We start from the raw sequence: 20,741 nt of genomic DNA on the forward strand, positions 1-20,741 counted from the left end.
AAGCTTTATTTTTTTTTAATACAGCCATATTGCTTGTTTCCCTCCCTTACTACCCAGATATCTTACCCCTCAGCTTTCCATCTGATATTCTGATGTATGATTCATCCTTTAAAATAGTCACAAAAGAATCACCAAAAAAAGGGCATATCGGCCATATTTCATTGACATCTTAGATGGAAAGGTACAAAGGTTGTTTTCTGGATCAAAAATGAGGAACTGTCTTTTCTGGTTCAGCTACAGAGAACAGAACACCATCTGCATGTCCTACACTGAGGCACTCTATTTCCTTTTACTCAGACTTTAATAAAGTTGCAAAGTATACAGTATGGTGAAGAGCACAGAGGTTAATGGCACAGCCATTCACAGGCAGGTTTTTAAAAGTAAAATGCAACTAAAAAGGCAAAAATAGTGGAAATTAATTTAGGGAGTAAGAAAGAGGAGGGGCTGCAAGGTCTCAAGCTCTGGTACAAAGAGGGCAGTAATGAGAACAGCGAGAGCTGTGCTGAGGCAGAGGAAAGGCCAGTGTCCTGAGCACCAGGAGATGGCTATGCGAAACAAAACCAGAGAGAGCATGCAGTGATACCCAGCACAGACACACGGGTTTTGTAGCAGTCTGTAACTCAGGGACCTCTTAAATGGAGAACTACTGTAAGCCAGAGAGAGCAGCGAGTGCAACAGGAGAAAAATGCAGATTCTGGTGCAATAACTGCTGGCTGCTGGAGACTTTCAGCAGTGGGGAAAAGGCACAGCATGCACCTGTGGCACCCTGGAAATCTCACCAGTAGCACGCCAGCACCAAGGGATTGCTCCTCTCTGCTAACTCAGCTTTCCATTCCTCCCTTGAATAGACACAGCTCCTCCTGGCACAGTCAGATGTGGTCAGGATGCTGAGAGATCATAGGGATGTTACCTGGGCAGGGTGCACTGCACACATAGCAATGTGTTCCTGGTTCCATGTTCTTCAGATAGATCCCAGGAGAAAAAAGATAGGTCAATACTGTAGATCTTTAAAGATCAATCACCATTCTGATCAAGCATGTAGGAATCAGATTGAAAACATGCAAAAATTCATAAAACAAGCGCTTCCCAGTGGGGCTTTGAAGAATAATTATTAGCAACCTTAAAGAAATGAAGGAGGGATGCCTTTGGATTGATAGGGAAGACTTTCCCTTGCCCCAGAAACTTGGACACCAGTCAGACATAAACCACCCAGATTTCAGTGCTGGAGTCACCACCTGCAAGGAACTTACAAAACACTCAGGATTCCAAACACCAAACCCCTGGTACAGGGCTCCACAAAGTGGCTCTGCAGAGGGACCTTCCTCCTCCATCTGCTGTCTGGAATGAGTGCCCTGATTGTGCAGACAAGGGCCTGGGCACAGCTTGCACAATCCATCCCATGGAGCACGCTTAGTGCCCGTGTTCCCTGCAGCACCCTGGGGCATACCACCTGGCTGCCTTTGATTCCAGTTCATATTGAAGTTCCAGCACGTCCAACATGGCAGCACTCAGTGGTGACATGACTTCATTGAGGCCATGATAACCCCGTTAGCCTCCACTCTCCTTTGGACTGTTGCACTGGCCTTGTGGGACTACTGAAATGTGAGTGAGTTTTGCTGATTACTCCTTGGCCCTTCGGATGATGAAAAGTGCAGCAAGCTATGACTCTTTGGCATTGCCAGGATCAGGGAATATCTTTCTGAAACATTCTGTTTGCTTTTTAGGATTCTGCACTTGTTCAAGGGTGCGTTCCAGAGCCATTGGAGGTGACAGGCCATGATAGATACCCGTCCATATCCTCCCACACACTTTGCTACCCACAGCCATAGATCTCTGAATGGTATTTTTGAATAGTGTCTTTATATTAAAATTTTTCAACAATAATTTTAGCTTGCCTGCAGTAGAGTAGAATGAGGTTCCGGAAGACTGAGAATGATGGCACTACTGAGTACAAGAATCAAATTAAATCCATGACAAGTGTAACATGAGCACATGCAATACACAGACAGACAGAACCATAAGGAATCCTAGGCCAGTCCTCAGAGTGGATAAAAACATGGACAGAGTTAAGAAAAACTTTGAAAGCAAATAAAATCACGCTGTGAACAAAAAGATCAGCACTGTGACCAGCAGCTACTGAGCTACTATACTGCTCAAAACAGTTCTGTTTGAACACACTCCGGTTTGAGCGGGGCATCCAAAGCAGTGAGCTGGGCAGGCGTCAGTCACCTCTTACTGCTGTCAGATTACAACTGAATTTGTGCTGCAGCCAGAAGATTTAGTGTGCACACTAATTGGTGCCAGGGAAAAAAATCCTGTCGAGACATCTGTTTGTGACTGTTATGGATTGGTTTTACAGAGAGCAAGGCCAAGGTCTGCATGCAGAAATGCTCATGCTTTTGCTCTCTTAAATGCACATTACAAGCATTGCTCTTCGCTATATTGATCAAGTAATTTTGAAGGTGGTGTGCTATCTGCATCTTTCTGCCACTGGCCCTGTCCCCAGCCCCCAACAGACAGGTCAGAGCAGCTCTGCCTTAGGTACCAGGAAATGAAGAAGAGTAAGAGAAAGTGATTAGTCTTGAAACATGTGCGTTTTAATGTAATTGGCATTGATTTAACCGCTGGTTGAATTTTTGAAGACAAGATTCAATAAAAAATGGACTGTCAATATCTTCCTTACTGCTGTCTGTTGCTGACTCTACTGTGAAATGCAACAATTTGAAGGCAGTGAGAAATGAAACAAAGCAGATCTGTTGCTGTGCCCTCTTCCTTGTGCTGTGCGTGGCATTGCAGCACTTGGCCTGTGCAAGCAGGGCAGCAGTGGGAGCAGAAGGTACCACGCTCATCAGCCCTGGCCTACCATCCTCTTTACTGCCCAGAACGTTGCAAGCTGTTTGTTGATCACTGTGAGCACAAAGGTAGGACATGCAGATCCAGCTAATGCCAACATCCTCATTTCACATTTGAGATTTTGCAGTCAGAGCTGTGTCACCCTCTGCAGGACCCATCACTGTGGGACCCAATGCTGCAGGGCCCATCACTGCACCCCACTGGCTCTGCACTCCACTGGCTGCCAGCTCTGCTTGCTGGGCAGAGCATAGGTGAGAGGAGGCAGCAGAACAGCAGCTCCTTGGCTGCCGCCAGCCCCTTCTTCACCCAGTGCCCAACCTGCCACCCTCCAACCACTTCACAAGTCCTTCCCAGGCAGAAAGCAGCCCTCAAATGGAGACATTTTGTTTTTCTGATTTTTCTTTTTTTTTTTATTAAAAATCATTGCCCTGTCATGCCAGTAATACAGCCTCCCCTGGTTACGGCACACACCGTGCTTTGTAGCTAGGCAGAGAACAGGCCTGCACTTCCCCTGCAGACTGCTATAAAAGCCAATTAAGTTGTTACTTAATTTTCCTTCTTTTTTTTTTCCCCATTACGCACAAGGGGAAGCAGCTGAAAGTCTCCCCTAGCAACAGTATGTAAAATTTAAAGTAAATTATCCCCAAACTGTGATTCAGCTGGCTTATTGCTACAAATGCCTTCTGACTGTGGTGCATGGACACACTGAGCTGAAGAATGGGTCCCTCCCAGAAAGCTCAGTGTCTACTTAAAGTGGTGCACAGAGTGCTTATGTCCATCACAGCTCTGATCATGTCCCAGCCCAGCTCTGCCTCAGCTACCAGCTCTGGAGACAAGTGGAGTGTCACCATCCAGCCAGGCAGGGAGCTCTAAGGTGCAGAAATCACACAAATATCCTTCCGCAAACCCAAATCCATGCTTACACGGTTTTCGTTCATAGAATCATACAAGCATGAAGGTTGAAAAAGACCTTTAAAATCATCTTGTCCAACTGTCTACCTACCACCAACAGTGCCCACTAGACCATATCCCTTAATACTACATCTACCCTTTTTTTTTTAAAACACCTCTAGAGATGGTAACTCCACCACCTCTGTGGACAGCCCATTCCAGTACTTCACCACTCTTTCAGAGAAGATTTTCCTAATAGCCAACCTGAACCACCACTGGTGCAACTTGAGTCCATTCCCACTCATCCTTCTTGAGCCGCATGGCCAGGAATAACACATTCCCCACAGCCATGCGTGTGTTTTCTCATCCCTTGTAGCTCAGGCAGTAAAAAACCATGCTGCTTCCCCTTCCACCCAGTGCCCAAAGCCTGAACAAAACATCAAGTAATTATTTGGCAACTGCTGCAGCAGCAGCTTCCTGTAGGTTATCTTAATGGATTTATCGCCCTGAACTAAACCCTGACCATCTGCTCTACTCTCTAATTACAAATGCAGAAAGAACTAATTCGCGACTGCATCATAAAAAAGTGAAATAGAAATGATTGAGGAGCAGGGTAAGCTCTGCTCCTCCCTCCAGTGGGCTGTGTTCCCCAACAACAGCTCTCTTCCTCCCTGGTGAGTGGCAGCTCCTGAGGAACGGGGCTCACCAGAACAGGCTTCGTTCCCTCTCATTCATTTGGTTGTATCGTTAAATCTGGGATTCACATAAATGCTGTTACAAACCTTTCCTTCTCTCTCAGATGATCCCCAAAAGACATACTTGTAATGCATTTTCTAATCAGGAGAAGCACAAAACAAAGCTGATGAAAAATACCCTAAAACTCTTCATTTCCTCCAATTCACAGTGAAACCCCTTGACTCACTGAAGATGCATGGAGCCATTCCCTGGTTTTGTGCTGCTCACTCACCTCCACCTTAGTGCTGCTGGCTTGCAAGAGCAGGGGCTGAGTGCCCATTGCCACTGCGCAGGAACCAATCTACCAAGAAGGACCAATTCACAGCACATGGTGGTCAGGTTCCTTCGGTCAGGAAGACGGGAGTATCTCAAAATGAGTTGTTTGGCCCTGAGCTTTGGAAAACTTTCTTTTTTTTTCCAGCTATCTAGTAACAGATTGTGATTTCCTTAAGTGCATTTGTTATTTGAGAAATAAGAATCTCAGAATCACAGAATTGTAGGGGTTGGAAGGGACCTCTAGAGATCATCGAGACCAACCCCCATGCCAAAGCAGGTTCCCTACACCAGGTCGCACAGGTAGGCGTCCAGGCAAGACTTGAATATCTCCAGAATATCTACAGAGAACTGTGTCAGAGAGTGGAGCAGTGTGATAAGTCGTTCTGACTGGAAAGATTGCTTGAGGGATTCACAGATAGAATCACAGAATCATAGAACCATCAGGGCTGAAAAAACCACCAAGATCACCTAGTCCAATTCCACCCCACTCTCACCACACCCACTAGCCACATCCCTCAGTGCCACATCTACACAGTTCTTGAACACCACCAGGGACAGTGACTCCACCACCTCCCCGGGCAGCCAGTGCCAATGCATCACCACTCTTACTGAGAAGGAACTTTCCCTACCATCCAATCTGAACCTCACTTGGTGCAACTTAAGGCCATTCCCTCTCATTCTATTGCTGTTATCTTGGAGAAGAGGCTGTATGACAGCAGCAATCAACCACAGGTAAGTTGTGTCTGAAGAGAGCCTATTTATCAGAAAACATACTACTTTTTCAACTTTAGATATTAGATGTCATTAACGAAATCTCTTGTATCACAGAGCAGAACTCCACCTATATCCTTTCTAATTTGTTCCCTAATGCCAATTAAAATTAATGACATTTTGAAAATCCTTTTGACTCTAGAATATCCTTTTGACACTTGGCCTTTAAGAACTCTTCTTTCAAGCTCTGTCACTAAAAGCTTCCTGTGCAGAGAAGTTGAATTAAAAAGGAATTTAATACACTCCATTGCTATTACACTTTTTGGTGATTTTTTTTCCTACCACCAAAACCTTATATCCTTTTATAACTAGAAAGAGCTGCTCATTTGTTGAAGGACATAGGTTAACACAATAAGCTAATATCATAAACAATGGGATAGTTTAGGGACGTCTCATGGAGATAGCACGAGAAAGAAGAACAGAGCAGCAGAGAGCAGGGCCTGCAGGCTGGGAGCTCTCTGGTGTGCCAGTGCTCGGCCCACTGCAGCAGGGTGTGGGCTCCCTGGAGCAGCTCCTGCTCCACAGGAAGGCAGCACAGTGCTCTGGAGCAAGCCTGCGCGATGCTAGCATCGCAAAGGGGAATATGTTGCATGCTATGGAATTCATATAGGAATCTGTTGTATCCGGCAGTTTTCTGCAGCAGTCACAAGGGAGCGATGGGAAGCAGTAGGCAGATTTTGGAAGACTAGAAAAGGCTGCACAACCAAACAGCTCTGCACTTTTTAGGAGAGTCTTTTACTAAAGAGCTGTGAGCTTTTTGTCTCATAGTCTAAAACAGGCCTTTGGCTGCGGCTGCCCAGCCCGGGGAGGTCAGACCTTCCAGCCTGCCATTTGCCTTAAATAAATGTCCCTCAGCATTTATTCAGCTTCAAGCAGGAGCTGTCTTTGGTTCTGCTTTGCACACAGTTTCCATAGATGGCATCTCAGCATGTCAGTGAAACATCAATGAGCTGGAAGAGCAGGCTGGTTAATTAGCATGCAAATAGGCTCCCTCCATAATGAGAAAGAAGCTTTTACTAGCTCACTGAGCCTCCAACACATGAGTTCCTGCTATGTCCTACAAATAACATTTTTATAGGTCAAAGACACACACGAGCGCATTTTTGCCCCCACATTGCTGGCACTGCTGCACATACACCACCCGTATCTGAAGTGTGAATCCTGCCTGGTGATAGCGGACAAGGAAGGCCAGGTAGTCATCCCAAAATACTTGATATCTTTCAGTGTCAGAGGTAGCATTTTTATAATAGAAAAATAATTAGCTCATTAAGAGGTCTAAAGAGCTTTTCATTTATCAGCAAAGTTCTGCTCTAATGGCCATACTGGTAAAGAGCAGGAAACAATCACACCCCACAGCCACACAGCAGTCTAGCAAAGCCCATGGAAAGGTGCTGGAGCAGAGCCCTGTGATCCTCCCCTTGGTGACATCTGCGTCAGGCACAGCCCCTGAACTGCAAACTGCTCTGGAAATGCAGAAGTGTATTTGTGCCGTGTTCTTAACCTTTGCTTTATCGATCATTTCTGGAGATAGGCGACTTGGGCAGATAGACTTTTGCCCTCCTTTATTCTTCTGCTTTGCTGTGATGGCATATACAAGGGTTTCTATACATGCTGTTTTGGGGTTTTGCATTGCCTGGGGAATTTTTTGCTTATTTTCAAGTTTTCTGAAGAAAACAGGTACTGCAGTGAGTTGTGGGGGAAGATGGCTTTGTAAAAACTACCACGAGAGCTATGAATATAATGAGTGTATTAATGCACTTCTCTATTTTAACCAAGTTGGCACACTAGCCAGTAAAAGCCTGCTGCCTCTGCACAGCCTCCATTTTGACACTGTGGTGATAACAAGTTGGATTTTTGGAGAAGGGAGTCACATAATAGAAGAGGCTCAGATTCATGCAGAGGAGCTACTGGTGAATTAGTAAAATCAGAAACTATCTGAAATGCATTAATTCCGTGAATTAGACAGCAGTTGTCCCTTGCTAACATAAAGATAAAACAAGTGGAAATTAACCTGGATGCTCAACTACTGACCAGAGACCAAGGGTGACAGAGGGGAAGCATGGAAACACTGGTATGCTGCTGCCAACAATCCGTGCTGCCTCTGCATATACTTTGGGGAAAATAGAAGAATCTTTTTCAGTAGCTAGGTGTAGCTACAGAAGCACCCCTCAGAAATGTCTATGAGCCAGCAAACTGATCTAAAAAGACTGAAATTATCCACTTAGAATCCTATTTGCCGTAACAGTCTCTATACATGCAGAACAAGCAAACACAGAGAAGTGTGCAGGGTCAAGGCATTAAGTCCTCTCATATCAAAATCCCACTGACAACACCACCAGCCTTCAGTCTCCTGCTTTGCTGGTTCACATTCATTAGAAAGGTAGAAATCACAGAATCCTTACAGTTAGAAATTAAAGGGAGATTGCAAGCACTAATTTATCATCTCTTTTCTCTGTGCCAGGACAAACAGTATTTAATTTTACATAGAATATATTATCCATAATTATAGCAAGTTCCAAGAAATATAAATGGAATGTTTTCCCCAGAGGCAGAAAGTACACTGTTGAAGAACCATAAGGAAAAAAAAAATGTAGTTTGGAAATAATTTAAACCTATTTAATAAGCACAATATATCAAATATTCTTGATCTACTAAATTTTAGTTTTAGTCTTAATATAGTATCAACATTAATAGTCTCCACTCCCTACCTAATTTCTAAGAACTGAGGTTGGTTATGTAAAATATGTTTAATTCTATGTTTAGAACCACATACCAAATGCAGATATCTAAAGTGAATTCTCAGAAAATGAAGAGCGTCTTTCAGCAAATGTCTGTAGAAATACATATTTTTTCTTTGGACTGCAACCCCCTTTTGTTTCATAAATAATAGCATGTAATCATCTTAAAATGCTTATTTTTGAGAAATTTGGGTGTGATTAAATATATTTGTACTGATCAGCCTCTACGCTTTCTTGTTTCATCAGAAAGCCTGGCACAAACATTAGATCTACAATATACTCTTGAGGAGGAAGCAGAAGCCCAGTTACTCCTTGAGGAGAGTCATCAACCAATTTAACTTCATTCCAACCTCTGTTATACTCGCCACGAACTAAACTACAGCCAATTCCAAGTCTGTCTGCTATCACCTAAAAGAGAAAGAAAAGGTGTTAATCATTTAATACAATTAGCTTATGTGATAGCAAGTGATGCTTAAAAAGAGAAGAAATACCATAAAGAGCTTTCTTGATACAGACTGTGTAAATATCTGTGGTGTTTCCAAACTGCAAATATTTACTGTTGGTTGTGCTTACACAGACTGCTTATAGATGCTGTTTCTACCACATTCTATGCACTGCATAAAAACTATTCATTTTTACTCTTCTCAGACACCAACATATTCACGCATCAGCCGGTCTTTCAGATCTCAAATGAAGAACAGTATCCACACTGTGCTGAAAGGTATTCTTCCTGGAAGACTCTGTTCAGCACAATATTCTGAAGAACCATTAATACAAGTAATGATAGATGTACCTTGTATACTTTGTATGCACTATTTAAGTGTAGAAAGGTAACATTTTTATCAGTATTAAATTTAGGGTTGCTGCTTCACTCCAAAGCATGCTCTTTGCTCTTCAGCACCTTCAGTGTATGAAGCAATGGAACATGAGGTGAACTAGATAGAACACCTCCATGGCCTCAGCTCTACGTTGTCCCCAGCAGTGCTGCAAGGGCTTCCAGATACAAAAACACCCACTTTTTTAGAATGCATCTGCTGTGAAGAAATAAAATCCTGAAAGATTTTTACTTTTTACAAAGAAAGATATCCCATACTGAGATTGCAGAGGCTTTAAGAGAGAGGATTTGTCCCTAGAAATGTTTCTTTGGAAACATAATGGTGAGAGGACAGTGGAGGGTAAGAGAACTTCAGTACTGCTTCAGCACAATTAATTTCTTCTTTCATACCTCCACAACGTATGTCAGGAACTTTCTCTCCCATGAATGTCATGTATTTTGCATTGTACTCCTTCTCCTCTATACTATTTCCTAGTTAGTGTCTAAGCCCTTCTTCTCTTTTCATCCAAGGAGAAGAGGCCAGCTACCCAATAGCCAAGGAAAAAGGAGAGCACGGCTAAACAGGCTGACATGAAGACAGAGGAAGAAACAAAGCTTTCTAGTCTAAGCAACTGGAACATAAAAGCTGTTATACATTGTCACAGAATACTGGACAGATAATGAATAGAAATTGTCTCAACATATTTACATTTACAGCATCCAAAAATCCCCCAGGAAACTGCATAATTCAACATTTTACAGTTTACAGAAAATATAAAATGTTTTGACTACCAAACAAATATCTTGACTTTTTGCCATTTATCAAGTGTTCTGCTGATATCACTTAAGACAATTTAATGAGAAAAAGAATGTTTACAAAAAGAAGCAATGCTGGCTTTCGTTCACTGGGAAATCCATTTTGCCAGTAAAATATGTATACACTTCTGTAGACTTAAACATATACACAAGATATTACATTAATATAAATACTAGATTACACTGATGCAAGTATACTCTAGTTTTAATATTCATTTAGCAAAAATAACATTATGTTGTAAAGTAAATGTTAACATACCTTGAAAAGTAAAGCCCTGTGGTAAAATGTTCCTTTTTTAACTTTCCCAATAGGCACAATGTTGGATTTCAGTTCAAATTCTATTTCACTTATGTGTAGTTCCCAGCTGAAATCGTGTAGTTTGTCTCTTTCAATTGCACCACCCATTTTGTCTGCAACAAACCTGTTCCAATGCACACCAGGATCAATTAAACCTACAATGCCTCTTGAATTTATCACAAAATGGAAGGTACAGAAGCAATACGAGAATGATATATACAACTCTAATACTGTTGCTCTGAATGCTGTTATTGTTTTATTTGGTAGCTTCTTTTTTTTTAATTTAATATTAGCTACAGTTAAACATAACTGTAAACATAAATATCACAGACCAAAGTGAAAGCTGCCAGCAGTCTTTCTGGAGAGGTCTAGCGTGGGCACCAAATACTCAGAGAACATCCTCATCAAAACTGAAATCACTGAGTAAATAGTTCAGAAACTAATGTTCATCTCTGCAGATAAACAATGACCTGAGTAATGTAGTACAATCTCCAGCCCTAGTGTTTGTTTGAAATTTTAATTAAAGCATGAGAATGTGACAAAAATAAAGTCATAGACAACATTCCCAACATGGAAAGTAACTACATCCAGAAAAGGTACCTCAATCTCTACGTGTGTTTTCTTATGCCAAAGCCAACATTTGGGCAGGAGGTTGTCTTTACCCTTAAATAAACAATAGTTTAAAGAAAGAAAGAAAATCAGAACCCACAAGCTATGCAGACACTGCCAAGAGAATGTCTTCTGGGTGACTGTGCACAAATAGGATCCAACTCTGATTTGTACGTCCCTACCTCCTCTCACACACATTTTCACCTCCCCTCTGCCCCAGCTCCTCTATGCACAGACCCTTGTTCCTCTCAGTGTCCTCAGTTAAAAGCCTGGGTATTATTGAGGGCTGTAACTCTGAACAAGGTGCTGCAGCGCTGACACGACAGCCACTACCTCAGACCGGGAGCAAACTTTTGCATCACTTCCTCCATAGTTAACCTATGCAAACAGGTTCTATTCTCACATGCATGCAAAACAATTCAAGGGGTCTTATTTCTCAAAATCCAGGGCCTAGGGAGGTGCAGGTAGCAGCAGCACAGGAGTTACTGCTGAGCAGACTGGATGTGGTATTGTGAAGCTGGGAATTACAGTGTGAGCCTGAAGAAGCAAAGGGGTCCAAAATAATCTCTTGTGCTGCTCTTGCCTACGGCCAGCTCTAAATAAAGGGAGCAAAGGCCCCTGAGCTTACATGCACACCACTCCTGCACGTGCACAAAGATGTGCTGCACTTGTTTAAAAGGAGGCAGCCAGTACCATGGTGCATTCCCTAACCCACGCCGGTTTCCTGCCAGCAAACACAGCATGGATGTGCCTGGGCTCCTGCAGCTGCCTCCTCCTTGCCTGACAATTCAGCACATGCTACCCAGGCACACACAGAAAATGCAGCTTATGAATATAAATCCCTGCAGAAAACATTCTACTTCAGTTCCTGATAATCGTTTCACCAGGTTGTGTATTTGCAAATATTTCATCTGTATGTCTGAAGAGCGGATTTGAAGGAATATTTCATGAGTTCCACCTTGAGAAAGACGGTGTAGTTTATACACAGCTGGATAGTTAAGGATGAATACCCATCTTGTCTAATTTTGCAATCAACAGAGAAGACGTTCCTCATATCATAGCAGACCGCTTCATTAAAAATGAGGTTAGTAGAAAGAAAAAAACAAATTTTGAGACTCAGTGGGATCTGACGCCAAACTCTCCAGGAAACTGTTAAGATAGTAAAGGTTAAACTAAGGAGAAGATGAAAGAAAACACACTGCTTGGAGATGACAGTGATTGGTGCCTAGGCTGAGTGGCCAGTGCTACTAATGAATCACACAGTGATAACATGTGTCTGTACACACATCATTGCAATGTTCTGGCACTATTAAATCATCAGGATGTTAATTATAGTAGCACCTGGAAACTCCTTTTAAAAATGTTCTGTGCTTTTGCTATAGAAAACAAAATACAAGAGAGTTCTTACCCCGAGCAATTTCTAAACTTACAGAGCAAGAAAGATCCTAAGGCAAGGAACAGACATAAGTTGCAGCAGTCTCAACTATTGTGCAGTTTTTTCTTCACTGATAATGTTTGGTTAATTACAGACTTTTTTTTTTTGCAATGGTTACATCCCACTAACTGGGCGCATGCATAGACAGCGGCAATTGCACGAAGTTCTACATATAGGGAATTAAAAGGGCATCTCCTGGGAATCTGGACCTTCTCTTGCAGAACACAGAATGTTTGCATTTGGGTCTGTTTTTTTAACCCTCATTCAAAACCCACTGGAGTCAACAGAATGTTCACAGCAATTTTTGGGCTGGGTCATATCCCTGTAGCAGTGAGAAAATAATGGCAGTAATGCCTCTTTCTAGTTGTTTGCTTTAAAATCCAGGGGGGGAAAAACATTAGTTACTCTGCTAACATTTGATTGCTGTTCAACAACCTTCAGGGCATTATCACAGCCAAGATGACAATTAGGAATAAGGGTCATCTGTATTACCACAAAATATGTGCAGTGTGAAGAAGAATGAGAGGGGATATATTTCATGAAACAAGCTCTCTAATAAAAGAAAATTCTCAGAATTAAAATATTTTAAATACTTTAAAGACAGTCTTCATTGTGCATTCATATGGAGAACGAACAGAAAAAGTTTACAATAAAACGCTGGAAATCCTGATTTATCAGAAATGCTCAATGGAAAGGCTCAGTACAGATGTATAAATGCCAAAAACCTGAAGCTGCCAGCATGAGTATTTTCAGAATGAGAAAATTATACCCCTTTGTTGCAAATGATACTTTAAGTACTTTAAACTAATTATAATAAAATAATAAATTTTAAATTATATAATAAAATAATAAATTTAAAATAATAAACTTAAAATAAAAAATCATATTAAAATACCAGGCTAAAGCTGTTTTTGATTCCAATTATGGGTGGGAAAAAGAACAAACTTGAAAAAGTTGTCCCATGAAAAGAAAACTTATTTTACCAAATCAACTTATTTGCATTATTTATGGAAATACAATTAGGTACTCACTGTGCAAGAGCCACAACCTGCTCCCGAGTAGTAGTGAGTGGTAGAATTGTTTTAGAAGCATCATTAATATAATCCATTAACATGAAGTCAGGCGGTGGTTGCCACTGTGCATCTTCTGGATTTATTTCATCCTGGACTTCAGATATAATCTCAACTCCTTTCATTTTTTCCTCTTTCTTCCCTTTCCCTTTTCTTACACAGAAGAAAAAAAAATACATTAATTTAGAGTACTGTTATCCTGAACAGGTCCCATAACCAACTAGCAGAAGACTAAATGAAATGCTTGCTTTGCTCAGATAAAACACTGTGCATTTCACAAGTTCTGTAGGAACTGCAAAAATCAGCATCTCACTGGGGCTATTATTAAGGTCCATAGAATCAGACATTTTAGGATTTTTTATTTGTGGGAATGCATAGAACTTGTGTTTTATAAGCATTATGTCTTTTTTCAGCATGCGTCTTGAGTAATTCTACTGGGAAATATGACAAAATTCCTTTCATTTCTATTTTTTTTTTTTTTTAATCCATAATACTGTCATCATTCTTGGAAGAAAAAGAAAAGAAACAAAGGGCCACAAGAGAGTGAGCTTCAGGGTACAATATAATTACTGTATGCTCTTCAAATTATTCTTAAAATTTTTTTACAATGAATGGCACTCTTAAGACTTAAGAAGGCATTGTACAAAGCAGAAAGGCATTTACCATTATCAGTAGCCTAATTCAAGCAATTTGCGTTCACAATATTTTTCAATTTTTACTTATTAAGATTTATCATATTCACAAAAAGTCCTTTTCATAGGTTTCAAAAACGCACATTTTTTAGAAGGACAACCAATTAGGATTTAATCTTCAAAATATAGAAAATTCACCACTGTCTTAAACTGTTCCAGTTATTAATTACACTTACACTCTAAAAAAGCAGGCAAACTGTTTTTGTTATCTATTTTGACCCTATAGCCAGGGATCCTTATAATAGTAGAACAAACAGCTACTACTCAATTTACGCGCTTAGGTATTACGCTTAAGAATAACTCATTAAAGGGAACTCTCACCTGTCCAGTATCTGATTTAGCAGGTTTTCAAAATAATAGACATCTATAGATAACATATTTCTTGCTCTTTGACTGCGTTTTTTTTCCTGCTCCTCCCCTTTATCCTCTTAAAACTTTCTCTTCCCAGTGAGAAGTGTGCCAAGTGATTGTGCTACAAGAGGAGCACAATCCCTTTTACTCAAATGACGGTTAGATCACTTTTATTCTCCTTCATCCCACTTTTTCAGGAAGAAAAAACTCGATAGAAGGGTGCCCTTCTTTTACTGGTTTGTTTTTTTGCTGCTTATTTCCTGGAGGTACGACTCCATTCTGTTCCTTGGTGAAGTGGCTGTTTTAACTCTTCTACATTTGTCTCTATCCTGTTCCTCAACAGTCCATTATATCTGTCTAAAAATTTGCCTTGTAAGGAACTGTGCCTTACAGTTGAAGGCTGTAAAATGAACAGCGACTGTTGCAGTAGGCTTCTACTAACCTTTTCGTATCCTTTTTTTTTATCCCCATTTTATTATGAGAATTATGACATCAGGGGAAAAAAACCCACTCCTATTTCTGAAAATTGCCTTACTGCTCATGATGAAGTTCTTCACAGAGAGAGTGGTGAGATGCTGGCACAGGCTGCCAGGGATGTGGATGCCCCATCCCTGGAGGTGTTCAAGACCAGGTTGGATGGGCCCTGGGCAACCTGCTCTAATGCCAGATCTGGAGGTTGGTAGCCCTGCCTGTGGAAGGGGGGCTGGAACCTGATGATTCTTGGAGTCCCTCCCAGCCCGAGCCATTCTACGATTTTATGACATGCTACAAATGCAAAGCACTACTGCAGAGGAGAATTAACCATGGTAAATAGTTTTCAAGCTGCTAGGATTCCTGTTGCAAGTTCAGTACGAATGTCCTGTAGAATATCAGAGAGCCAGCATGAGGTAGACAGCAGCCAATGCACTATATTGCTACCAAAGAACAGCAATTGTTCCTATTTTTTCTTTTGTGCACAATAAAATCTCTTGCCTGTCTTTCAAAAAGGAGTAAATACGAGCATTTGAAAGTATTTTCTTGAATGCTCTATAAGTATATAGCATGCAAGAGATACACGTTTATCAGTCTACACTAAAGTTAACATTTTAGTTCAGTCAGTGTATATATCAGATATGCAACTGTTTGATCAAAAATGTTGCTATCTGTCTATGCAAATACATGTCAAACTATCAGCTAGTCACTTTCTCTACATCTAATTCAAACACTTCCAGCAGACAACTATAATTCTCCTTTCTCTTAGCTTTCAACTACAGTTTATATAAACCAGTATCACTTTTCAAAAACAGTGGTTTTAAACTGTGTTCAGTGGTACTTCGCAAAATAATGTTGAACAGAAATGTATGATCAAAGGAAAAAAAATATGTAGAAAAAAGTATAAGCACGTTTAAGACTTGGAGTCAGCCACTGACCTTCAAGTAACTTCCATATATCTCACAAATTAATAGTAATAATGATGTATGAATTATGGATTCAAAATGAATGACAATGGGGTTATAAATCATGCAACTTGATTATGACATTCAAAAGCAATTATTTTATACTTGAAGAAAGAAGTCTTCGTATCCATACAAGTTTACTATTGGGAAATTGAGCCAGGCATTTGTTATTTCCTAAATGAAAATTTCTGCTTTCCACAAGAGTTAAGATTGCTAACAGTGCAGTTATTTACTGTGTAATTGACACAAATTACATTGGACACTCCAAAAGTAATGCCTCCTGCATACTTCCGTGGAAACTACAACAGATATGAAGAGCACAGATAGAGAAAATTCTCAGCTATAAAACACTATTTTTCAGTATAGTCACCATCATTAGCTATGCATTTTCACCAGCAATGAACAAGAGCCTGCATGCTGTGCTCACAAAAGTCTGCATCGCTGCCCAGAACGTGGTTTGTCTCTCACGTCACTGTCACCACTGCTGAAATGTATCACCCATTGACTCACTGGGCTCACATTAATGTTTTGGTCTCCAGAAACATTCAGCAAGCATCAATGAACATTTGTGTGTGCAATTTTTTTTCCATTTGGAGGAATTCAATTCCACACCTTTGCTTCATGTATCCTTTCAAGTCAGACACCATTTTGTCGAACTGCCCCTCCGCTGTCATCTGGAATAGGATATTGGCAAGAAGGTTCAGCCTCTACTGCCATAGCACCAACATTCACTTCTCACACTGTGGGCCAACATTACAAAATAGGAGGTATTACGTTTGGAGCAGCCCTTGTATATTAAAAAGTAACTACCCAAGGGTGCCCTCACACAGAAATTAACACACACATTATCTTGTCAGAACAAGTCTCTAAGCTCTGCATTTTAAGACTGTGCAAAATAGTCTCAGAGCTTTCTACTTTATCTGCTATGCCTTGTTAGGGAAGCTAGTGAAGCTGCAACAAACCAGAATAAGACCGCTAATCCCCAAGCATCAAGCAGGGTCAGGCTCAAACACTTTTTCTATAGAAGAAGAAAATGAATTTTCCACAATGAGATTAGCGATTTGTACCTATTTGGTAGAAGATGACCTGCTCACTAGGTCAGACCCACAAAAAGGACTAGTAAGACTGTACCTAATGTACTGTATGGATCAGACGGAGTTCTCCAGAGTGAGGCATTTTTAGACTTATTGCTGTCAAAATTGAGATAGTACTGAACACACTCTTCACTGCTTTCAGTCACTTCTGGAATTTCACTGGAAGAAATTTACTCTATGAAAAAGGATGGATGTAGGCAGGAGAGGGACTTCTCATTCATAGGCGTAGCTTTTATACTGAGAAAGAACTACCCTAATTTTCCTGTGGCTTAATTGTCAGGCTGGAAAATTATTGCATTTCACTGCCTCCTAGGGATACTGAAAGGAAAAACAGGAGATGTTCAAATACAGCATGGGGAGAACAAATAACTACTTAGACAAATGAAGATTACTGCAATTAGGATGTGAAAGAAAGACCCTGAAAACCTATTTAAGATTGTATTTAAGCTATTGTACTCTGTTGGGAAACTGTCTATTACTATTTTCAATCAGAATTATATTTTTAACTTCAGCACAATAACAGAACACTGATAACTAGTAAATTTTAATACCGTACCTTACTTTTTCTCTACTACTTTTTCTTGAAGTAAAAGGTGACAAAGTAGTCTGTTCATAAGATAAATGCTGTGGCTTTTCCTCTACTGCAAGGACACTGCAAAGTAGTAAGATATTATTTGCATGTTAAATTATGAAAATAGAGCTTTGAATTTAAAGGACAGTAAATATATTAATAAGTATATAAGAGGAAGAAATAATAGAAATAAACATAATATTGATTCAGAGATCAAAAATAAAGCACAGGCTACCAATGATGGACAAGTAACTGGATAGTAGGATTGAAACTAAGGTGCAAAGGCAGTAAGCTGTATGAAGGTCAAAGAAAGAAAACCCAATAGTTAAAAGACAAGCTTAGGGATCAACAAAGAGCATAAAAGGTTAATTTGTCATAGATATTCTCAGACATCTTTATGGTGCTGTATACAAGCTTAAAAGGGAAGCTTATGATACTGTAAACCAAATATGTGATGTGTTGACAGAGAAGATGATTTTGGATTTGCAAAATACTGGTGGAGGATTCTTTGATCTGTGAGACTGTTTATACAAAATGACTCCCAGTTAAACAAGGCCAATACCAACTTCCTGCATTCAAATCTAAGATTTGTTAGGCTGGCTTCAGCTTAAACAGAGAAGGAATTGGCATAGATTGTCTATCAAGTCCAGAAGCCTTGTGCTGCTTCCTGGGACGTTGTGCTTAAAATCCCATGCATTTGTCTGCACACAAAGATAATCAAATCATAGGTTTCATTGTTGTGGGTTGATGTTCAGTTTTGATGGCATAATTATTATGGTAGATGACAAGCTCTGTTATGGCTATTAACAAAATGGATGTTCCACCATGAGAAACCAAAGGGTGCTCAGTGAACGAGTCTTCTTCACTAAGTTTTCTAACAAAAAACAGATCAAATCAAATGAATAAATATTTTCTGTCTAAAGGGAAAAAAATAGTGATTTTACAAATTTTTGTTTTATGAAATACCAATCTCTTGCCTTCTAGGACATGTAGCACTCTGTTAAAATTGAAATAGATCTCTCACAGTACAAACTAGGTAGTACTTTCATATTGGAAACAGTGGAAAGGATGGAAAAATGAGTTATTGAAATAAATATTACCAGATTACTCACTCTTCTTGTGGCTTAGCATTAATGAAGATTATGGCCCGATGGTCAGTAAGCTCTTGCATACTCAGTTCTTCCAAAGACAGAAGTTTTACACCAGGTTTTATCTACAAGAAGATTACAGCAAAAGATTCAGTGGTGTTCTCAGTTAGAAGTGAAGACAAAAAATAGTTTAAGAGTCATGTAGCATTTCTTTCTTTAACAGAAGACTTAGATGAGAATTTATAAAACTCATTCTAAATACACAAAACCAGTATTCTCCCTATTTGCATTTTCCTTCTTCAATTTTCTTAGAAAAGATTATTTGTAAATAATCTAGCTTGTGATTATTGTTACTATGTCATTCTAAAATCTAGAATATAATCTAGGATAAGGTAATATTCCTGACTTTGAAGACAATGCAATTTAGGATGGAATTTCCAAAAGTAAGTAAACGCTTTAAAGGCATACATTTCACTGATCTCTCAGTAAGAATATTTTTAATTTGGGCATTTTGTAAAGTACTTCCCTAATTTAAACTGAACATACTAACTGGTGATATATAGTGGAGCCAGTCTATATATATCAGCAGTGCTGTGTGAGAGAAAGGGTCATGACCAAGGTGAAAACACAAATCCTTCTTTATGTAAAAATAAACAGAAAGTCCATAGGTCATTCAGAGTCAGATTACTATCAAATATACTGCAGTGACAGATACCAGAAGAACTAACTTCTGAGAAAGTCCCTGGTAAGGAACTAGGAGCTCAGCAGATTACACAGGATTGTAAGGAGATTGGGAAGAAGACTGTAATTAGGGGATAGAATAAAGATTATAAGATTTCACCATAAAGAAAGATAAACAAAAGAAATTATTATAAAACCCGGGAGGCAGCATAACAAGAAAACAAGCAAAGTTATTTTAGGAAGCCAGATGCTGGCTTTTGTTACAGTCTTCTTACTTTTTTCAAAATGAAGAAGAAAATTTTACTGCTTCTAAGTAAAGTAATTTAAAGTAACTTACCTTACCATAATCATAGAATCCATCAGTAATGACATTACTTGGTGATAAATATCCCATTTGGCTGTACTTTTGGGAAAGATTGTTATCAAGTAGCCTTTCCAAAGCAGCTTCACTAAAGTTATTTCTGCACCCTCTTGACAGATTAATTTCTTCTAGGATGTCTAGAGCACTGTTAAACAAAACACAATGACTAATTCATCACTAAGTACCAATTCATTGTTATTAAACAGTTTTCAGAATTACCAAGACCAAGACATAGACTTAAGACCTAGCTCTAAGAGCTAGCCTAATGCTATTTAGACTAGCAAGGAGCTTGCTGTGCTACAGTGAAGTCTTTCTCTAGATGAGAAAAATTGCCTTGCAGTGCTCAAAAGCAAAACCAATTCTTTTCAACAGTTAAACAGTTACATAAAAAAAAAATGCTAACAGGGTGCCACAACCTTTTATGAGAAAGATGCTGGGTACCACAGAGAACTGGAGAAAAGAAGAATGTCAAAGCCAAGTAAAAGGAGTTATGTTCAGAGGTGACTACACCATACAGTTCAGGGAATCCCTCTCCAGCTTGTAACAATCGTAGCAATTGGCAGACTCAAGCTCCCAGTCAGTCAAGGTGTGAATCCTGGTTTAGGGCTGCTCCTGTGCTTGGGAAAGAAACTGGCAGAGATGCACTCAGCTCAGCTCAGCTCAGCATGGAAGCATAAGCAGTTGTGGCAGCACAACCAGGCTGGCGGTTCTGCAGCATGGAAGCAGAAACAAATAATCATGGGTATACTGGAGAGCAGGGATTTATTCCTTGGCACGTACTGATAGCTTCTAGCCTGTGAAACTTAGGAAGAACTTACTAGGAAGAGAAAGGAAGTTGAATCAAGAGAAACAGTTCAGTTTTGGAACTGTTTAGGAATTAAAAAGAAACACATCAGGAAAAAAAGAGGGAGATGTATTCATGTGTGTGCACTTCTTCCAATTTGTATGTGTACGTCAATACACACATGCAGAAATTCTTCATATTCTAAGGAATTAATTTTATATTTTTTTATATATTTGTATATATATAAAATGGATGGCATACTTGGCCTGTCTGTTTCTCTCTCTGAACTACATAAGGTGCCTCAGCTCTGGACATGTACAAGATAGACTTCTGAAAGTGTGTCAGATGAAATCAGACAACAGATAACAAGTTTTGCA

General features: G+C 39.9%; 1 protein-coding gene across 1 annotated transcript in view; it reads right to left on the reverse strand.

The window, feature by feature from the left end:
- Positions 1–5,017: 5,017 nt before the first annotated feature.
- ARMC3 (armadillo repeat containing 3) overlaps positions 5,018–20,741 on the reverse strand; it is a 36,638-nt gene continuing 20,914 nt past the window's right edge. The window contains exons 4-9 of the mRNA XM_031554042.1: positions 19,557–19,725; positions 18,563–18,663; positions 17,436–17,531; positions 13,268–13,459; positions 10,154–10,316; positions 5,018–8,672 (exon numbers count right to left, since the gene is read on the reverse strand). Coding sequence (XP_031409902.1) covers positions 8,463–8,672; positions 10,154–10,316; positions 13,268–13,459; positions 17,436–17,531; positions 18,563–18,663; positions 19,557–19,725 — 931 coding nt within the window. The 3' untranslated portion in view covers positions 5,018–8,462. The remainder of the gene's footprint in view (positions 8,673–10,153; positions 10,317–13,267; positions 13,460–17,435; positions 17,532–18,562; positions 18,664–19,556; positions 19,726–20,741) is intronic.

The sequence above is a fragment of the Meleagris gallopavo genome, chromosome 6, assembly GCF_000146605.3.
Source record: "Meleagris gallopavo isolate NT-WF06-2002-E0010 breed Aviagen turkey brand Nicholas breeding stock chromosome 6, Turkey_5.1, whole genome shotgun sequence".
Classification (NCBI taxonomy): domain Eukaryota; kingdom Metazoa; phylum Chordata; class Aves; order Galliformes; family Phasianidae; genus Meleagris; species Meleagris gallopavo.